The sequence below is a fragment of the Natrix helvetica genome, assembly GCF_964273705.1.
Source record: "Natrix helvetica genome assembly, chromosome: 2".
Lineage (NCBI taxonomy): Eukaryota > Metazoa > Chordata > Lepidosauria > Squamata > Natricidae > Natrix > Natrix helvetica.
The window spans coordinates 122,293,776-122,310,852 of NC_138552.1; the positions used below are offsets into that span (position 1 = coordinate 122,293,776).

General features: G+C 43.5%; 1 protein-coding gene across 4 annotated transcripts in view; it reads left to right on the plus strand.

Moving 5' to 3' along the window:
- Positions 1-17,077, plus strand: part of COL4A2 (collagen type IV alpha 2 chain) — a 209,548-nt gene that overhangs the window by 130,572 nt on the left and 61,899 nt on the right. For 3 of the 4 annotated variants that reach the window (XM_081944378.1, XM_081944377.1, XM_081944379.1), the window contains 4 exons: positions 3,341-3,407; positions 3,547-3,648; positions 5,747-6,013; positions 16,759-16,914. In XM_081944378.1, the coding sequence (XP_081800504.1) occupies positions 3,341-3,407; positions 3,547-3,648; positions 5,747-6,013; positions 16,759-16,914 (592 nt within the window). The remainder of the gene's footprint in view (positions 1-3,340; positions 3,408-3,546; positions 3,649-5,746; positions 6,014-16,758; positions 16,915-17,077) is intronic. The other variant, XM_081944380.1, reaches the window with a different exon arrangement.

The following is a 17,077-nucleotide window of genomic DNA, read 5'->3' on the forward strand; positions in this document are numbered from 1 at the left end:
GATCAGCGGCAGCCATGGGGGGGTTTCCAGGTTTGCCCCAGGAGCCGGGGAGTGTGGGGGTGCATGGCGCCGCTGTGCGCTGTCGCTGTGCGCCTTCGCCGAACGGATTCCGGAAGGAAAGAATGAATCAGATTTTACAGTTGAAGTGCAAGAGGTGAGAGGTTTGCCTCAATCTCTTTTAATTCTACGTAATTGATAAACAACAGCTTCTTTAAATTGTGGATTCAATCCTTTGAAGTTGTAAGACTGGAGGGGGGATTTTCCACCCCCCTCAGAAAAGGCGACATTCGGAATATCTCTCTCTCTCAGAGGAGAGAGAGTGAGTTAAAAGCTAACTGTTCACTTCTACTAGCAATGGGAGAATGATTTTTACTACAATTGCAAGAGATGACTGCTGAGTTGCTTTTCTAATCCACCTTATGGAAACTTTGGACATTTTGCTCCTTGGTCCCCTGTGAAGGCAGAGCCAAGACGGCCAACTTCCTCCTTCTTCTTTGATCTTATGAATGAAGTTTCCCCTTTGAAAGAATTTCTGACTTTATATCATCCTACACCCCGGATATCTCCTGGAGCCTCTCTTGTTATGTGGTCCCTTTGGATTTGGAGTATTTGATTCTTATCCCCTGGTTTGGAACTGTGTATGAGGACTAACTTTTACTTCTGGGCTTGTTTGCCTCCACGAACTCTCCCAGCTGTGCATTCCACAGATGCCATTTCTTTTGTACAAGATTTATAGCTATTTCTGAACTTAATATGGGACCTAAAAAGCCACCGCCTGGGAAGGCATCTTCGGCCCCGACATCCTCTACGTCTAGCCCGATTACACAACAAACACAAATTGCCTCATTTCTACAACCTAAAACAACTGAAGAGAGTTCAAAGGACTTATCTGTTGCTCAAATGTTTCAAACTATTATGAAGGGACAAGACGAACTGAAAAAACAACCTAAATGAACAGCTCAGAGAAACGCAACAACAAGCAACACAAAATAAACAGAGAATTGGTGTGTTGGAGGAAGACACAACTGGGTTGAGGGAGGAGGTCAAGATAGTCCAGAAGGGGAATAGAGAATTTGAAAATTTTATGATAAAGATGGACCTTGAAAGAATGTCTTTTTTTCTTAGATTTCAAAACTTACCAGAGGCAGAAAATGAAGATCTCAAGGAGATCATGGCTACAATTTTAGCAGAATATATCAAAAGAGATAAAGAACAGCTGTGGTGGGATATTGATTTGATTTATAGGATCAATTCAGCATACGCTAGAACACATAATGTTCCAAGGGAAGTACATGTTAAATTTTTTAGAAAGACTACAAGAGATGAGGTTTTAGAAGCTCAAAGGGTGGGACCATTAAAATATAAAGGTAAAGAAATAACCATTCTTAAGCAAATTCTGAAGAAAGTAAGAGATAAGAGGAAGAAATATTGCTCTTTATCAAAGAAACTATATAATAAAGGAGTTTGGTTTAGATGGTTATTGCCAGAAGGAATGTTGATTTTCTGGGAGGCAGTAGAATTAGAATTAACACAATTGCGGAGGCGGAGGCCTTCATTAAAAAACACAGTGCTCTTTTAGATGGAACAGGGGACAGTATACAAGATATGAAGGATGGAGGGGCCGTGGCTCTGCCAGAAGACAGGGGGGAGGAAGCAATATTGAAAAGACTCAGGTCACAAAAATAAGTATATTTGAAACATTATTGCAATTGTTGATATAATGTAATTGTTGGAAGTGACATATGAGATGATTGAATATATGGTTGATACAATGTAAAACAAAAAGCTGCCAATGTTTATTTCTTACTTTTTGGTTTTTTTTTCTGTAAAAGTTATGAGATTTGGGGGGATTTCTACCTTTCGCACGATGTAGCTGTCAAAAATTTTTGTATACCTACTTACCCCTTCCCATAAATGTTTGTAAAAATTAATATTTTTAAAAAAAAAATAGGGGAAGGCTCTTGGTATCCCCTGCAAAAGCCGTTCCATGACGCTTTGGAACAGTCCAGGGGCGATATTAACTCCAAATTGCAGGTAGTGGCATTTGAATGCACCCCTGTGCGTCACAATGGTTTGAGCCTCCGCTGTGGCGCCATCTACAGGCAACTGCTGGTATGACTGCGCCATCTCCAATTTAGCAAAAAAAATTCCTGGGCCTAGCGAATGTAGTAAATGCTGTACAATGGGTAAAGGGTATGCGCTTTGTTGTAGCACATTGTTAATTGTGCATTTATAGTCTGCGCAGATGCGGACTGACCCATCGTGCTTGACCGGGGTCACAATGGGAGTTTCCTAGCGAGCGTGGTCAACTGGTTCCAGGATTCCCTGGCTCATTAGCTTATCAATTTCCCTATCAATTTTTGGGTGGAGAGCGAAAGGGACTCTCCTGAGCTTCAGCCTAATCGGCGCTATGTTGGGGCCAAATTAAAAGAAATTGGGGTCCCCACATACTTACCAAGACCGGGGCTGAAGACGTCCTCGAACTCCTTAAAGATGGCCTCTGCGCCATCTTCTTTCATGGAGTTGATTCCAGTCACCTCCAACCCTAGGGCTTGAAACCAGTCGAGCCCCAGGAAGTTCTGCAGGTCGCTTCTGGCCACAGTCACCAGCAGGTTGGCGTGGAATTCTTTGAATCTTACATGGAAGGTGCCCTGGCTGATGATGGGGACCTGGTTCTCCATCCTTGAAACAAGTCTTAACAGGCCCTGTATAAGTGTGTTAGGTATGTAGGCTCATTAAATATAAACATGAATAGGCTAGAATATCTGGTGTAAGAGTTATCCAGTGGCAAGATGGGTGGCCAATACATTTAATAAATAAAATATTATTTGCTTAATATTATGTATTCCCCTTTTTTTCTCACTATCATTTTTAGCCTTTCTTCAAGCATTTTTGCTTAATTTGATTATGGTTTCTATTTCCTCCGTTATGGCCTTGCTTGCAAAACTTACATATTTATTATTAAGGAAAGATCGTGGTATGACTTAAACAATGACCAATTGTAGCTGGTGTCTCTCTACTTATTTTCTGCCAAAAATTAGTTGGGAACAGTTGTCATTGTGATGATGGGTGAAGATAAGAAACTGGTAAAACAATGTATCATAGTATTATTGTAATATAAGTAGTGTTCACTTACTATGGGGATATTTTAGCCTATGTGTGAAGAGTAAAAATTGAAGAAATATTATAGTAACTAATAAGAATAAAATCCAGTCTTACAGAAATTATTGGGTCTGTGGCAAAGGGAAGGTTCTTCATGCCTTATTTTCTCATTTGTAATGAAATTAGTTGATTTTCAAATATGTACTAAATTGGCTTAACTAAATTTGTATTTCTATAGGGAGAACCTGGAGATAAAGGAATTCGAGGGCCACCAGGTCATGCACAACAACCCACACTGATAAAAGGTGCTGCTTTTATAGCTTTTGAATATCGCTATGTGGCTTAGCAGTTTTTTTGGGAAGTGTTAAAATATATTAATGTGAGATAATCTGGAGTTATCCTTATGTAGCTGAAGTTTAAACTATAAATTTGGGTTTTTTCCAGGTGTACCTGGTGACCGGGGAATGGATGGCATTCAAGGCCCTGAGGGAGAGAGAGGAACCAAAGGCAGTACCGGCCCACCTGGTGCAGAAGGATCATTTGATGGTAACTTTCTACTCCTCTGATATAGCACATTGATTCTGGAGAAATATATTCACTTTTGTCCAGTCTATAATAATTGATGTACTTATAACTGCTGATGCGGCTTGGCTGATTTCCTTGGATCTCTGCAGCTGTTTATGCAATCCAGGTACATTTTCATAACAAATGCTTCTTTTTCACTGCTTTGAATAGATTGCATGTAGACTGTGTTGTTTGGAAGATAAAGATTAATTAGGGAATCAGAGTCTTGGCAATAGCCCAGTAAGCATGCAATTGTAGCTCTTTTCAGCACTGCGGCTCTACCGTCATCATATTCCCCATCCATAATGTTAAAGTCTAATGTTTGAAATCTGTGACGGAGGGTGCTTCAACATGTTGGGGATGGGAAAAAAGGGGAATCCAACTTGAGCAATTATTAGTTTTATAACTATAATGAAAGAAGATTTATTTACAAGAAATATTTTTAAAAGATAGCTGAGGCTTAATGTTTAGCTAGCAATATCCTATAAGAAAGCGAGTCAGCAACCGTGTGCTTTCCGGCACCTCAATGTCTATCATTCTGTCCATTCCTCTGTCCATCAGCACTCTCTGCTCACTCACATGTGTGTCTCTACTAATCCAGCTCAGTTTAAATTTACTGTTGTGTGGTACATCTGCCCCCCTCCCATGGTCACTGGCTCACTCACTTGCCTGGATCAGCTCGCCTCCGCCATGACTGGCTCGTCTGGTGCCCTCCTGTGTGCCTGGCGTGATCAGACTCTGCCACCTCCTGGTCATCTGACCCCCCTCTGGCCTCTGGCTTGTTCCCTTGACTGACATGGTCAGCTTATTCCACCTCTTGGGTTCTTTGGAAGCAAAAGTGGAAGGAAATGGACTCAGATTAGCAATCTCATAGACAAAAAGCAGACAGGTGAAGAAGGGGAATAAACCCCTTATCTCCTGCTACCCTTTGTGTTCTAAAATTCATGAGGTACTAAAAAGTTGTTGCCATTGAATTTGCACTTCTAACACAACTCAGTTATAATGATATCTGTAAAGGATATCTTTAAGTAGTTCAGTTCAAATATTTAAAGACTTTTTTGTGTATTTGATTTTCAAACAACTTTTAGCAACACTAACAGAATAACAGAGTTGGAAGGGATCTTGGAGGTCTTCTAGTCCAACCGCCTGCTCAAGCAGAAGATCCTATACCATTTCAGATAAATGACTGTCCAGTCTTTTTTTTTTAAATGGCTCCAGTGATGGAGCACCCACAGCTTCTGAATAGTGATAACACTGAGTGGTGCGGAGACATTGTTTGGTCGACTGGTGTATCTAAGCTTTAGACACTGTAGAAATATCTACTGGTATCACTGGACAACAAAATTTTGCTTCCTGAAGACTTTTGGGTGTATCTTATAGATTTTTTGACTGCTAAACCTTAATCTACCATGTACTGTTTTATACAAAATTTCTGTTTTTGTGATTTTGTATGTATATTTTAAGTTTACTCATTTTTGCTTGCATTATAAGATGCTTTGTGTAGTTTATGCATGTGCAGGCATGCACTCAGGACATATTGCATAATATTTGTGAAACTGGTATAGACATGCTAGGCTGGCTGGCTGCTGCCTGGAAAGGCTATTAAAGCAACTCGCATGCACAGATGCTATTCATTTTGTTGGTATCAGTTTCCATGAATTTTGATGTAATTGTTTCAAGGCATAGCACTGTCTATGTACATGTAATTTACATAACAAGTAAACCAGTTATAAACTTGTTATAAGATGATTGGTGACAGCAGAAATATCTCACTAATGTCGGAACAGTCATGATACATTCCGCTATAAGCCTCAAAGACGCACCCTGACTAGGCTTGTTAAGAAATTGTAGGAACCATACTTTGGTTGTAAGATTGGTGACCAGGATAAAGCCTGGGTTCCTCACATTTGTTGTACAAAATTATCTTAGAACTTGGCTCGGGGGAACTCAGAAGTCAATGCTGTTTGCTGTTCCAATCATATGGTGAGAACAGAATGATCCTGTGACAACTGTCTGACTAATGTTGCTGGTTTTTCTGCTAAAAATATAAAATCAATTAACTATTCCAATCTGCCTTCAGCCATGAGACCAGTGTCACATGACAACAATCTTTCAGTATCGAAGCCACCAGAGAAATGGAACTTAGATAAAGCAGACAAAGATGCTGCAGTGCACCAGCCAGGCATGGACAGTGACAATGATCCAGATTTTGAACTGTGTATGTCTGGTGAGTCACATCTCATAACACAGTCAGAATTAAATGACCTGATCAGGGACTTAGGTTTATCAAAATCAAAAGCAGAACTACTGAGTTCAAGACTGCAAGAATGGTGTTTGATATCAACAGGTAAGAACATTTCTGTTTTTTAAAGCCACCAAGATTATTTAACAAAAATTTTAGCTCAGGTTGACAGCCTCGTTTTCTATACTGACATTGACAGTTTGTTCCCAACTTTGGGTTGTAAGGATGGCCCATTAGAGTGGTGTCTCTTTATTGATTCATCAGTGTTAAGCCTCAAGGCTATCTTGTTACACAATGGCAATTTATATCTTTCAGTGCCTGTTTGCTATGCTGCGTGCATGCACACAAAAACATGAACTGTTAACGAAACACATCCAGTACACAACTGGAATATCTACGAAGATCCAAAAGTAGTGGTTCTGGTGCTTGAAATGCATCTCGGATATACCAAGTACCATTGTTACATATACAAATGGGACAGCTGTACAAGAATCACATTACTTTAAAAAGAAATGGGCATTCTAAAAGAATTTGGTTCCACAACAGAAAAATGTGATACATGATTCACTTGTTGACCTGACAAATATATTTTTGTCCCCGTTTTACATAAAACTCAGACTGATGTACATTTTTGTGAAAGCAATAACAAGGAAGATGAAGGTTTTTGTTATTGGAGATAGATGTTTTCAAGTATAACCGATGCCAAAATTAAGGAAAGCATATTGGTTGGGTTAGGATACTTCATAAATGGCAAGGGGTTCACAGATCTGTTAGTGGGGCCAGAGAAAATAATCTGTAAAGCATTCAAGAATATCAGAGAGAATTTTCTTGGCATCTACAGAACATCAAATGACATTCATCTGATTGACAAACTTCTTACAGCATACAAGACCATGAAGTTAAAAAAAAGGACTGTGCAGAAAAAAGGCATGTATTGGTGATAGGAGACTCACTTCTTAAAGGAATGAAATCGATAATTTGTGAAAGAGTTTAACCTTTGAGGATCATATGTTGTCTCCCAGATGCAAAGGTCAAAGATGTGACAAGCTTACCAAAATAATCAAGCTCATTGATTATTATCATTTTTTTGGAGGAATGATACAATAAAAACTTGAAAATAATATCAAAGAACTATGAGCAATTAGACTGGAAAGCTGAAGTGGTAGGAACACAGGAAGTGTTCTTCTGTACTTCTGACAGAAGGTCACTGTTGTGGGCCAGCAGGAGCTGTTGGAGCTGTAACCAGATTCCGACAGTGAGGGGCCTCTGGAAGATGTGGAGGACCCTGGACAGGATTCCAACTCCGAGCAGGGATCAGAGAGGCTGGTTGGCCACCAGGAGGCGCCTGAGGCATGGAGCAGCGGTGAAAGCCAAAGGGAGTGTGCTCCTGAAGTCATGCCTTGGAGCAGTGGAGAGGAGACAAGGGAGTGTGCTCCTGACGTCATGCATTGGAGCAGTGGGGAAGAGACAAGGGAGGTGGTTCTGGATGCCCAGCAATGAAGGGCTAATAGATGTAAAGAACAGCTACGCAGTTACAGGAGATAATTGAACTCAGGTGGCTGCAATTAGGCTCCTTTCAAGACTGTATTTAAGGAGGTACTTTCCACAAGCTGTTTGCAGGAATCAACATATTTACCAGAGCTGGAGAAGCTATTGGGTCTTGTCCTCTTGGCAGGCTGGATTGCTGCCAAGGTCTAGTCTGTGCTGGATTGCTGCCAAGGTCTAGTCCAGCGATGGCGAACCTTTTTTGGCTCACGTGCCACAAGAGGGGGGAGCGCAGGGGGGTCATGTGCAGGCGTGCTGCACCCATAATACAAAGTGTGACCCCCCCCCAGTGCGCATGCGCGCACAACGCGCGACCCCCCCCCCATTTTTACATGCTTTTTTTGCCCTCCCCAGGCTCCAGAGGCTTTATAGGAGCCTGGGGAGGGCGAAAAGAGCCTCCCCTGCCCCCCCCGGAGGCTTCAGGGACCGTCCGGAGGCTTCCCTGAAGCCTTCGGAACGCTTATAACGACCCTCCGAGCAAACCGGAAGTGACTTCCGGGTTGCTCGGAGGGTCGTTTTAAGCGCTCTGAAGGCGTCACGGAAGCCTCTGGACGTTCCCTGAAGGCTTCGGGACACTTAAAACGACCCTCCTGGCAATCCAGAAGTGACTTCCGGGTTGCTCGGAGGGTCGTTTTAAGCGCTCCGAAGGCATCAGGAAAGCCTCCGGATGGTCCCTGAAGCCTTCGGAATGCTTAAAACGACCCTCCTGGCAACCCGGAAGTGACTTCCAGTTTGCTCGGAGGGAGGTTTTAAGCGCTCCGAAGGCGTCAGGGAAGCCTCCGGATGGTCCCTGAAGCCTCCGGGGGGCGGGGGAGGCTTTTTTTTCGCCCTCCCCAGGCTCCTATAAAGCCTCTGGAGCCTGGGGAGGGCGAAAAATGGCTTTTAAAAAGGTGAATTCAGCTGGGCAGCGCGCGCATGCGCGCTGGCCAGCTGACAGGGCAGCGCCTCACGTGCCCTGAGAAATGGCTCCACGTGCCACTTGTGGCACACGTGCCATAGGTTCACCATCACTGGTCTAGTCTGTGCTAGATTACTGCCAAGGTCTCATCTGTGCTGGATTGCTGCCAAGGTCTAGTCTCTGTGTAAATAAATCATCATGCAGTATCTTTGTCTTGGCGTGTTTGGTATATGAAGAGGGGGAGGTCAGAACAGATTGATTCCTGCCCCAAACAAAGCTCCATTCAGCTACAATGGAACAACTACATGCTGAGAATGCCCATGTCAGCGTTCTAAATACCATGCATGAAATCAATCAGAGACCAAGGCAGAATCATCCTTAAAGTTCCAATTTAATCATACAGGCATGTTAGCACGTCTGTGGAATTCAAACTCTGATTTTCTTCCTGGAATTCCACCCAGTTGAAAGTTCATGATCTATCCCCACACCCATAATCCCATCACATGGTCCAATCCTTTTATTCCATGCTGGCATCTACACCCCTCTGCTTCCGGTCAGGTGTCGAGGTGCGGAGACAAAAGATGACCTTGGCTTCTAGAAAAGAATCTCAACAATACATTCCACAAATCTACTCCTTTGTATTCCCCCCTCCCAACTACTACACTAATGAAACAGCATAGGAAAATAATAAAAAGTGTGGCAGGCCAAAGATCCTAAAAGGAACATAACTACAGGCCTGACACTTGGCTCAACAGTTGGCTTTGCTGGCTGGGCAAGTAGCTCAGCTCCAGGGGCCTGCTAACCCCCCCTAGCCATGGAGGAAATGACCAGTGTCTACACCAGACAGGTTTGATGGCAACCAAGGTATGTTTGCAGCATTCTTGGGACAATGCCAGCTGTTTATCAGCTTGAGAGCAGAGGACTTTCCCACCGACCGGATGAAGGTGGGATTTATTATCAGCTTGCTCTCAGGCACAGCAGCTCGTTGGGCGTAAGCTGAACCAGCGCCAGATCCAGTGGTCTCTGTTCTTCGCCCAGTTCAACTTTAAAGTGACTTACATTTCTAGTGCAAACAATCAAAGGGTGGATGCCCTGTCTAGAAAACCGGAGTACTCTGACCCTGCAGACTCACTTCCACCCCAGACTGTTCTGCCCGTTGAATCCTTTTGGGACATTTTGACCTTTTCAACACTTTGAACCTGGGGTGCCGTACTTACTGGTGGCCCCGCTTGCAACACGACATGCAGATGTACGTCACATTGTGTGTGCAGTGTCGACAGGCCAAGCCAGCTATGGAAGCTCCTCCAGGCTTGTTGCCACCATTGCCGACCCAGGACAGACCCTGGAGGGCTGTGTCCATGGACTTCCTGACAGAGCTGCATCCATCGTCAGGTTTTACCACGGTCCTCGTGGTGGTGGACATGCTCACCAAGATGGCGCATTTCATCCCCTGTCAGAGATTGCTGACAGCCCACGCCACTGCATGCATGTTCATCCAGCACGTCTTCCGGCTGCATGGCCTACCCAACCGGGTCGTGTTGGACCGTGGGACACAATTCATGGCCCAATTTTGGAAAGGGCTGATGGCGGCTCTAGAGGTCCAGGTTTCTTTGTCCACGGTGCACCATCCTGAAACCGATGGGGGGACGGAGGCGGTGATTGGGATTCTGGAACAGTACCTGCGCTGCTTTGTGAATCAGCAGCAGAACAACTGGGCGGAGTACCTGGCCATGGCGGAGTTCGCATTTAACAACTCGCAGCATACCTCCACATGTCAGGTAGTTACGTTCCTTTTAGGATCTTTGGCCTGCCACACTTTCTATTATTTTCCTATGCTGTTTCATTAGTGTAGTAGTTGGGAGGGGGGAATAGAAAGGAGTAGATTTGTGGAATGTATTGTTGTCATTCTTTCTAAAAGCCAAGGTCATCTTTTGTCTCCGCACCTTGACACCTGACAGGAAGCAGAGGGGTGTAGATGCCAGCATGGAAGATGAAGATTGGACCATGTGATGAATTATGGGTGTGGGGATAGGGTCATGAACTTTCAACTGGGTGGAATCCCAGGAAGCAAATAAGATTTGGGATTTCATAGCACAATGCCAACATGTCTGTCTTATTAAATTGGAACTTTAAGGAAAGTTTTGCCTTGATTCTGATTTAATTCTGCATGATATTTGGAATGCTGACATTATCCCAAATCTCCCTTTAAAATAAATCACTAGCACCCCCCCCCCTTGGACAGGGGCTGGTGAGGGGGTGCTGAATTCCCAACACTGACTGGGACAGCGTAAAATATCAGTGAACAATTATGAGAAAGCTTTTGGAAATAAGAAGCTGAGATGCGACGCTTCTCTGCAAATCTTCAAAGGCAAAGGAATTTCTGCTTTAAGATTTATTACAGCTGGCAAGAGAAACAGCCTGAGGGGGAGGAAAAGGACTAGAGGACGGCCAGAAGATGAAAGGAATGGAGATCCAAGCCATCCCCACACAGTCATCTCTGATGGGCTTCCCGGACCATCTCGGACAACTAAATGTGCATGCTCCCCCTCCTTCCCCCCAGCTCGGAAGTAAGGCTTCGAAAAAAACCTGGAGTGGAGATTTTGACTCCTTCCAGACAGCGATAAATGAAATGACTCATTACCCAGCAACTGAGTTGGAGACAGATTCCCTATCAAAATGGGAATTTCAACCCAGCCAGCAAGAAGAGATTTGGCCAGCATCTTTCATTTGCCAGCCACCACAAATTGGGCTGCATCTTGTGAATGAAGCACTGCCAGATCGGGTTTTCTTCCCAGAGTATGAATGGATAAGATGCCACTGGGAACCTCCTGTGCCATCAACATGGGAAAACCCTCCAAGCCAGCAGAGGGCACCTACTTGGCCCATAATTCCTCCAAGCCAGCAGGAGGGTCCTTGGCACATAAACCCCCCTAGCCAACTATCATTGGTTGAACTGAAACCTGTGAAGCAGGCAACCCCGGGATGGGTCTGAACCCCAGGTCATGGATGGGAGGAATGCCAGTGGGCACCTGCCCTCCCTCAGCAGATGGCACCATGGCAGAAAACTGGGCAGTGGCCAACCGAGGGATTGACCTCCCCACCGGTTCCAGTCTCCCCTGCAATGCCCCAACAGGTTCTTACCCCACCTTCCTACAGAGAAGCAATCTCCACCATGGAAGAAGGGATGACCAAAGGGAGGCCTGCAGGATGGAAAGCGGGACAAGGTGCATCTGCAATGCCCCAACAGGTTCTTACCCCATCTTCCTACAGAGAAGCAATCTCCACAATGGAAGAAGGGTTTACCAAGGGGGAAGCTGCAAGATGGATAGCAGTCCAATGGGATGAGACGGTTCCTAAGTTTAGAGATGTAACTATGTTCCATTCCTCGTAGGGGCCAATAAAATGCCACCGTTGCTGTCAACCTGGCCACAGAGCATCAGAGTGCTTGGCTCCAGCCCCAATGCCACAAACGTGCGCACCAACCACCACGGCGGTAAAGAGAAGGCCCCAGATGCCACCACAAAAGAGTCATCTGGGCCACCAACCTCTGGAAGAGGATCCCCAACTTCAGGTGACGAAGAGTCCTATCAAAGGGGACGCCTTGGAGGAGGAAAAGGGCCAACCAGGGATAAATGAATCCAAAAGCCCAGAACCTGCAGCACCTGCAGCAGAGAGCCCTAACCGGCCATGGGAAGAGGTCACAATGGACTTCATCGTGGAACTCCCAGACAGCAGTGGGAATAAGGTAATCTGGACAGTTATTGATTTGGTTTCTAAGCAGGCACACTTCATTGCTTGCTCAGGATTGCCATCCACAAAGAAATTAGCGAAAATGTTTGTGAACCACATTTATCGCCTGCACGGAGTACCCAAGAGGATCATTTCAGACTGTGGAGTCCAGTTCACAGCCAAGTTCTGGAGAGAGGTCCTGAGATCCATTGGGTCCACACAAGAACTGAGCTCAGAGGTTCATCCCAGCATGAACTGCGCAGCAGAGTGAGCCAAAGTCTAGTCTGTGTGTTAATAAATCATCGTGCAGTATCTTTGTCTTGGCGTGTTTGGTGTATGAAGAGGGGGGGTCAGAACAGGTCACTATCCAATGAGGGATGTAGGCAATATAAACCATAGTCTAGGAATCATGGCTCATTATTCAGCTACTAGAAGTAGCTGAAGTAAATCACAGCTCAAGGGATGGTGCTTTTGAGAGAACTTTGTAGTCCTAGATCATGGTTTACATTACCTAAAGAAAGGGCTTTTGACAGGGGATCGACTAAAGCTCTCAAGAACTGGGATGCATGTTTAGAAAACAATTGACTCCATTTATCTGAAATGCTTTAAACTAAAATTGTAAGGAAGTGGGGACCATCTTTAGGGCCTAACCCCAAGCAAAAACTTCAAGTCAGTGAATCAGACAATGAGGAATGGAGTGATGAGAAGAAAGGGGAACTGGGATATAAAGATACCTAAGAAAAGGGTAGCAAATGCAAGGTCAGTCAAAAATGAATGAGATGCCTATATACTAATGCTCAAAATATGAGGAACAAACAATATGAACTTTTGAAAGCAAGTACAATATTGTTGCCATTATTGAAAGTTGATGGAATGGAACACATCTTTATATCAACTGAGAGACAAACTCTGCAACTAGTGGCAGATTAAATAAGTTCCTGATGTGAATAGCTGACAATTTTGTCATCCAAAAAGTAGAAAAGGGAACTAGAAGGTAATCTATACTTGTCTTAAATCTTACTAATAGGGATGAAATGATAGAAGGGTAGAAGTTGTAGAAGGGAAAGAATGACCATATCACACTAGAAGTCAACATTATGCAGACACAAGTAATCAAACTAAGTCAAACTATGGTTTTAGACTTTAAGAAAGTTGAGTTCAACAAGCTTAAAACAAAGATTAGGAAAGATTCCATGAATAAAAATCCTAAAGGGAAAAACAAGTCAAAACGCTTAGGAAATTCTGAAAAATGAAATTAGAAAAACACAATCAAACACAATAATCCAGAGAATAAGATACCTCAAATAAAACCATCATGGTGTAGAAAGAACTCTCTGACAAACTGAGGGACAAAAAGGACAAATACGAAAAATGAAAGAAAGGACACATAATTAGAACAGAATTCCAGCAAATATCCCAAATCTCCAAGGATAGAATCAGGGAGCTAAGGCCCAGAAAGAACTAAAACTTGTGACGAATGAAAAAAAATATCCCAAAAGATTTATTTCAATATCTAAGGACTAAGAAGAAAACCAAGGAAATGATTGGGCCACTAATGAGAAATGATGGCAAGAAGGTGACAGGCAACAGCGAGAAAGCAGAACTGCTTAATTTCTTCTTTGCAACTGTCTTCATAGAAATGGGAAAAAATAGTGCAACCTATGGAAAGCAACAAGTGGGGACAGAACAGGAATGCAAATCAAACTAAGCAAGAAATAGTAAGAAAACATATATCCACTCTACTTATATACCACATTTCTGAAGGAGCTAGTAGATACAATCTTGGAAACATTTAACAATATTTTAGAGCTCTGGAACACATGGGAACTATCAGAGCACTGGAAAAGAGCTGATGTGGTTGCAATCTTCCAAAAGGGGAAAACAGTAGATCGAAGAAACTATAGAATAGACCAACCAGCCTGACATCAATACATGAAAAAATCCTGGAAAGGTAGATTTATGATCACTAGAAGTGAACAAAGCAACTACTAGAAGCCAGCATGGGTTTGTCAAAATCAGATCATGGCAGACAAACCTTATTTCCTTTTTTGATAAAGTGATTAAATTAGTGGACCAGGGAAATGCTGTGGACATAGATTATTTAAACTTCAGTAAGCCATTTGACAAAGTGGCTACAACCTACAGTACATCTTGGCAAGATTTAACAATATGGGATAGACAGTACCACTCCCAGATGGATTTGCAATTGGCTGACCAACTGCACTCAGTATGTAGTCCTCAATTGAACTGCATCTACATCAGTGACGTGCGGTGAGGTTAATGGCTGGTGAGGCTGGTGACGTCATCAGGAAGGCGGGGAATGGGACCACGTGTGCTGGAGGCACACATTTCTGCCTCCGCCCTCCGCAGCTCCCAGGCGCGCACAGATGGAGATAGGCAGAATGGCGGCGAGGCGATCCAGCGGACGAGCGACCGAGGATCAGGCTGCCTCGCTCGCTCTTTCGTCCGCCCGGATCGCCTCGGTGTCGCTGTGGCTACCTCCGTCCATGCGCGCCCGGGAGCTGCGGAGGGCGGAGGCAGAAATGTCGGCGTTTCCAGATGACGTCATCCGGGAGCGCCGACAACATTTCTGCCTCCGCCCTCCGCAGCTCCCAGGCGCGCCCGGACGGATGTATAATATTATATATATATAATATTATATACTATTATTTCATGAAGAGAGGTGAGGCTCTGCCTCCCTTGCCTCCCCTGACCGCACGTCACTGATCTACATGGAGGGAAGCATGCTGTGGGGTACCTCAAGATTTGTCTCAGGCTCAACATTTTTACAAATGATCTAGATGAGAGGATAAAAGGAGAACTCAGCAGATTTTCAGATGACACCAAGCTGGAGAAAACTACTATCACTTTGGAAGATAAAGTCAAGATTCAGAAGGATCTTCGGCCCTTCAGAAGATGTAGTTTAGTAGTGAGAAAAGCAAGGTCCTGCACTTAGCCAGGAAAAACCAAACGAACAGGTGTACAGTAGGTGATACCTGGCTCAACAGCAGTAAGTATGAAGGGGATCTAGGTATCCTTGTGGGCCACTCTTAACGTATAAGCCAATAGCATGCTGCAATTGCCAAAAAAGCCAATGCAGGCATAGGCTGCATCAACAGAGAGATAGCATCAAGAGGATAAGAAGTAATAGTACTATTTATATTGCACTAGTGAGGCCACACTTGAAATATTACCTCCAATTCTGGTTAGCATGGTACAAAAATTATGCTGAGCCTGAGACCATAGAAATAGTACAGAGAGGAGCAATAAAGATGATAAGGGGTCTGGAGGCTAAATCGTACAATGAACCATTAAGGAAGCTAGATATGTCTGGCTTAACAAAGAGAAGAATAATGGGTGACATGATAGCTGCCTTCTGGTACTTCAGGACCGCAACAGGGAAGAGGGTGTGACAAACATGGTGAATGGTTTTAACAGGACATTGCCACAGTGGAAAAACAGTATCAGGGCAACTGGAATCTATCAGTGCCGCTGACTATTTTTGGACATTGCAGCGAGATGCATTGGACACTAAGTGCAAAGGAAAATCATTTTTAGCTCTGTTGAACTCATGTAGCATGTCAGAAACATTATGCAATTAAACACATTAGTCAGTCAAAATTAATTTCCTATTTCTCCTAGTTCCTATTCCTATTCCCATTGTGAAATTATATTTGTGTTGGTTTAAAAGGGTATATCATAATCACCAAAAGTTTTTCAGGAAGCAAAATCTTTGAAAATTTTTTGTCCAATATATATTTGTTGTCCAGAATATATTGGTGGTTGAATGGGGTGAAAAAATTCAGATTAAATTCCAGATTAAGCTCCTATACATTTGTTAAATCTGATGGCATCAGATAACATCAGCCACAGTAGTGACACTTGATGGGGTCATCTACCTCTGAAGGAGTTGGTCTGCAGCTTGAAGATCTTCCTGGGCCTGTAGCTCCTGCTTCAGCAGCAGATGGAAGCTGTAGCCAGTGGAGTCCATGCCCAGCTTCAGAAGGAGTGACAGTTGCTGTTCTACCTGCATCATGAAGGTGATTCTACTTTTATTACCTCAGAACCTCACCACTGGACTACAGTACTAAAATGAACTTCATTTGAGGCTATCTTTAGAATGATTCAGCTAGTTTAAAATGTGGTAGAATCCTACTTGCCCGGAAGACCCACTATTGTAGAATAGTGTTTGCTTTGCAGTCATTGCTTTGATTGTCAATAAGTCTCTAAAGCCAAGTCAAATTGTTAAACTCTTACATACCATTGCACTGAGAACAGATCACTTTGTCTGGAACAATACAGTCCATCATATCCAGGCATCAAGGGAGGGCCAGATTCCAACCTACACAAGAAGTCAAGGGTTGGAAAGATCAGGAAAGAAGTATTTTGGGTTGTGCCCTCACATGATCAAATACTGCATTAGCAAATATGCTGCCATCAGAAAGTGTATTTGGAAACATATCAGAGTTATTCTGTTTCAGCAGGGCTTAACGGTGACCTGGGACTGTGTTTTTATTCTATTTTGTTTTCTTTTTTATTATTGTAAATATGATAATCGGTTTATTGTTTTGTTCATTTTAATAGTGAGAGATTCTCTCCTGGTTTGCTTTTCATTTGTATTTTTTCTCATCTATGGCCGCCTGAGAGTCATACAGAGCCACTTTCTTCCCCATTCCAGATGTTTATGAGAAAAGAGGTTTTCCTGGAGAAATGGGCCCCAAAGGTTTTATTGGCGATCCTGGCTTCCCAGCTATTCATCCTGGTCCTCCCGGTTTAGATGGTGAACCAGGAACACCTGGCTTTCCTGGCTCCCCCGGCCCTCCAGGAAGTCCAGGTAAATGGAATAGATATTTATATACTGAATAACTTAAATATTTAGAATAATAATTTGAGAAGTTTTCTTAATCAGGCATTTTGAAATTGAACAACCAAGGGAAAATTGAAAATTCAGGTAAATAAAAACAAATACTAAAGCAGCAATCTATTTGTGAAATAAT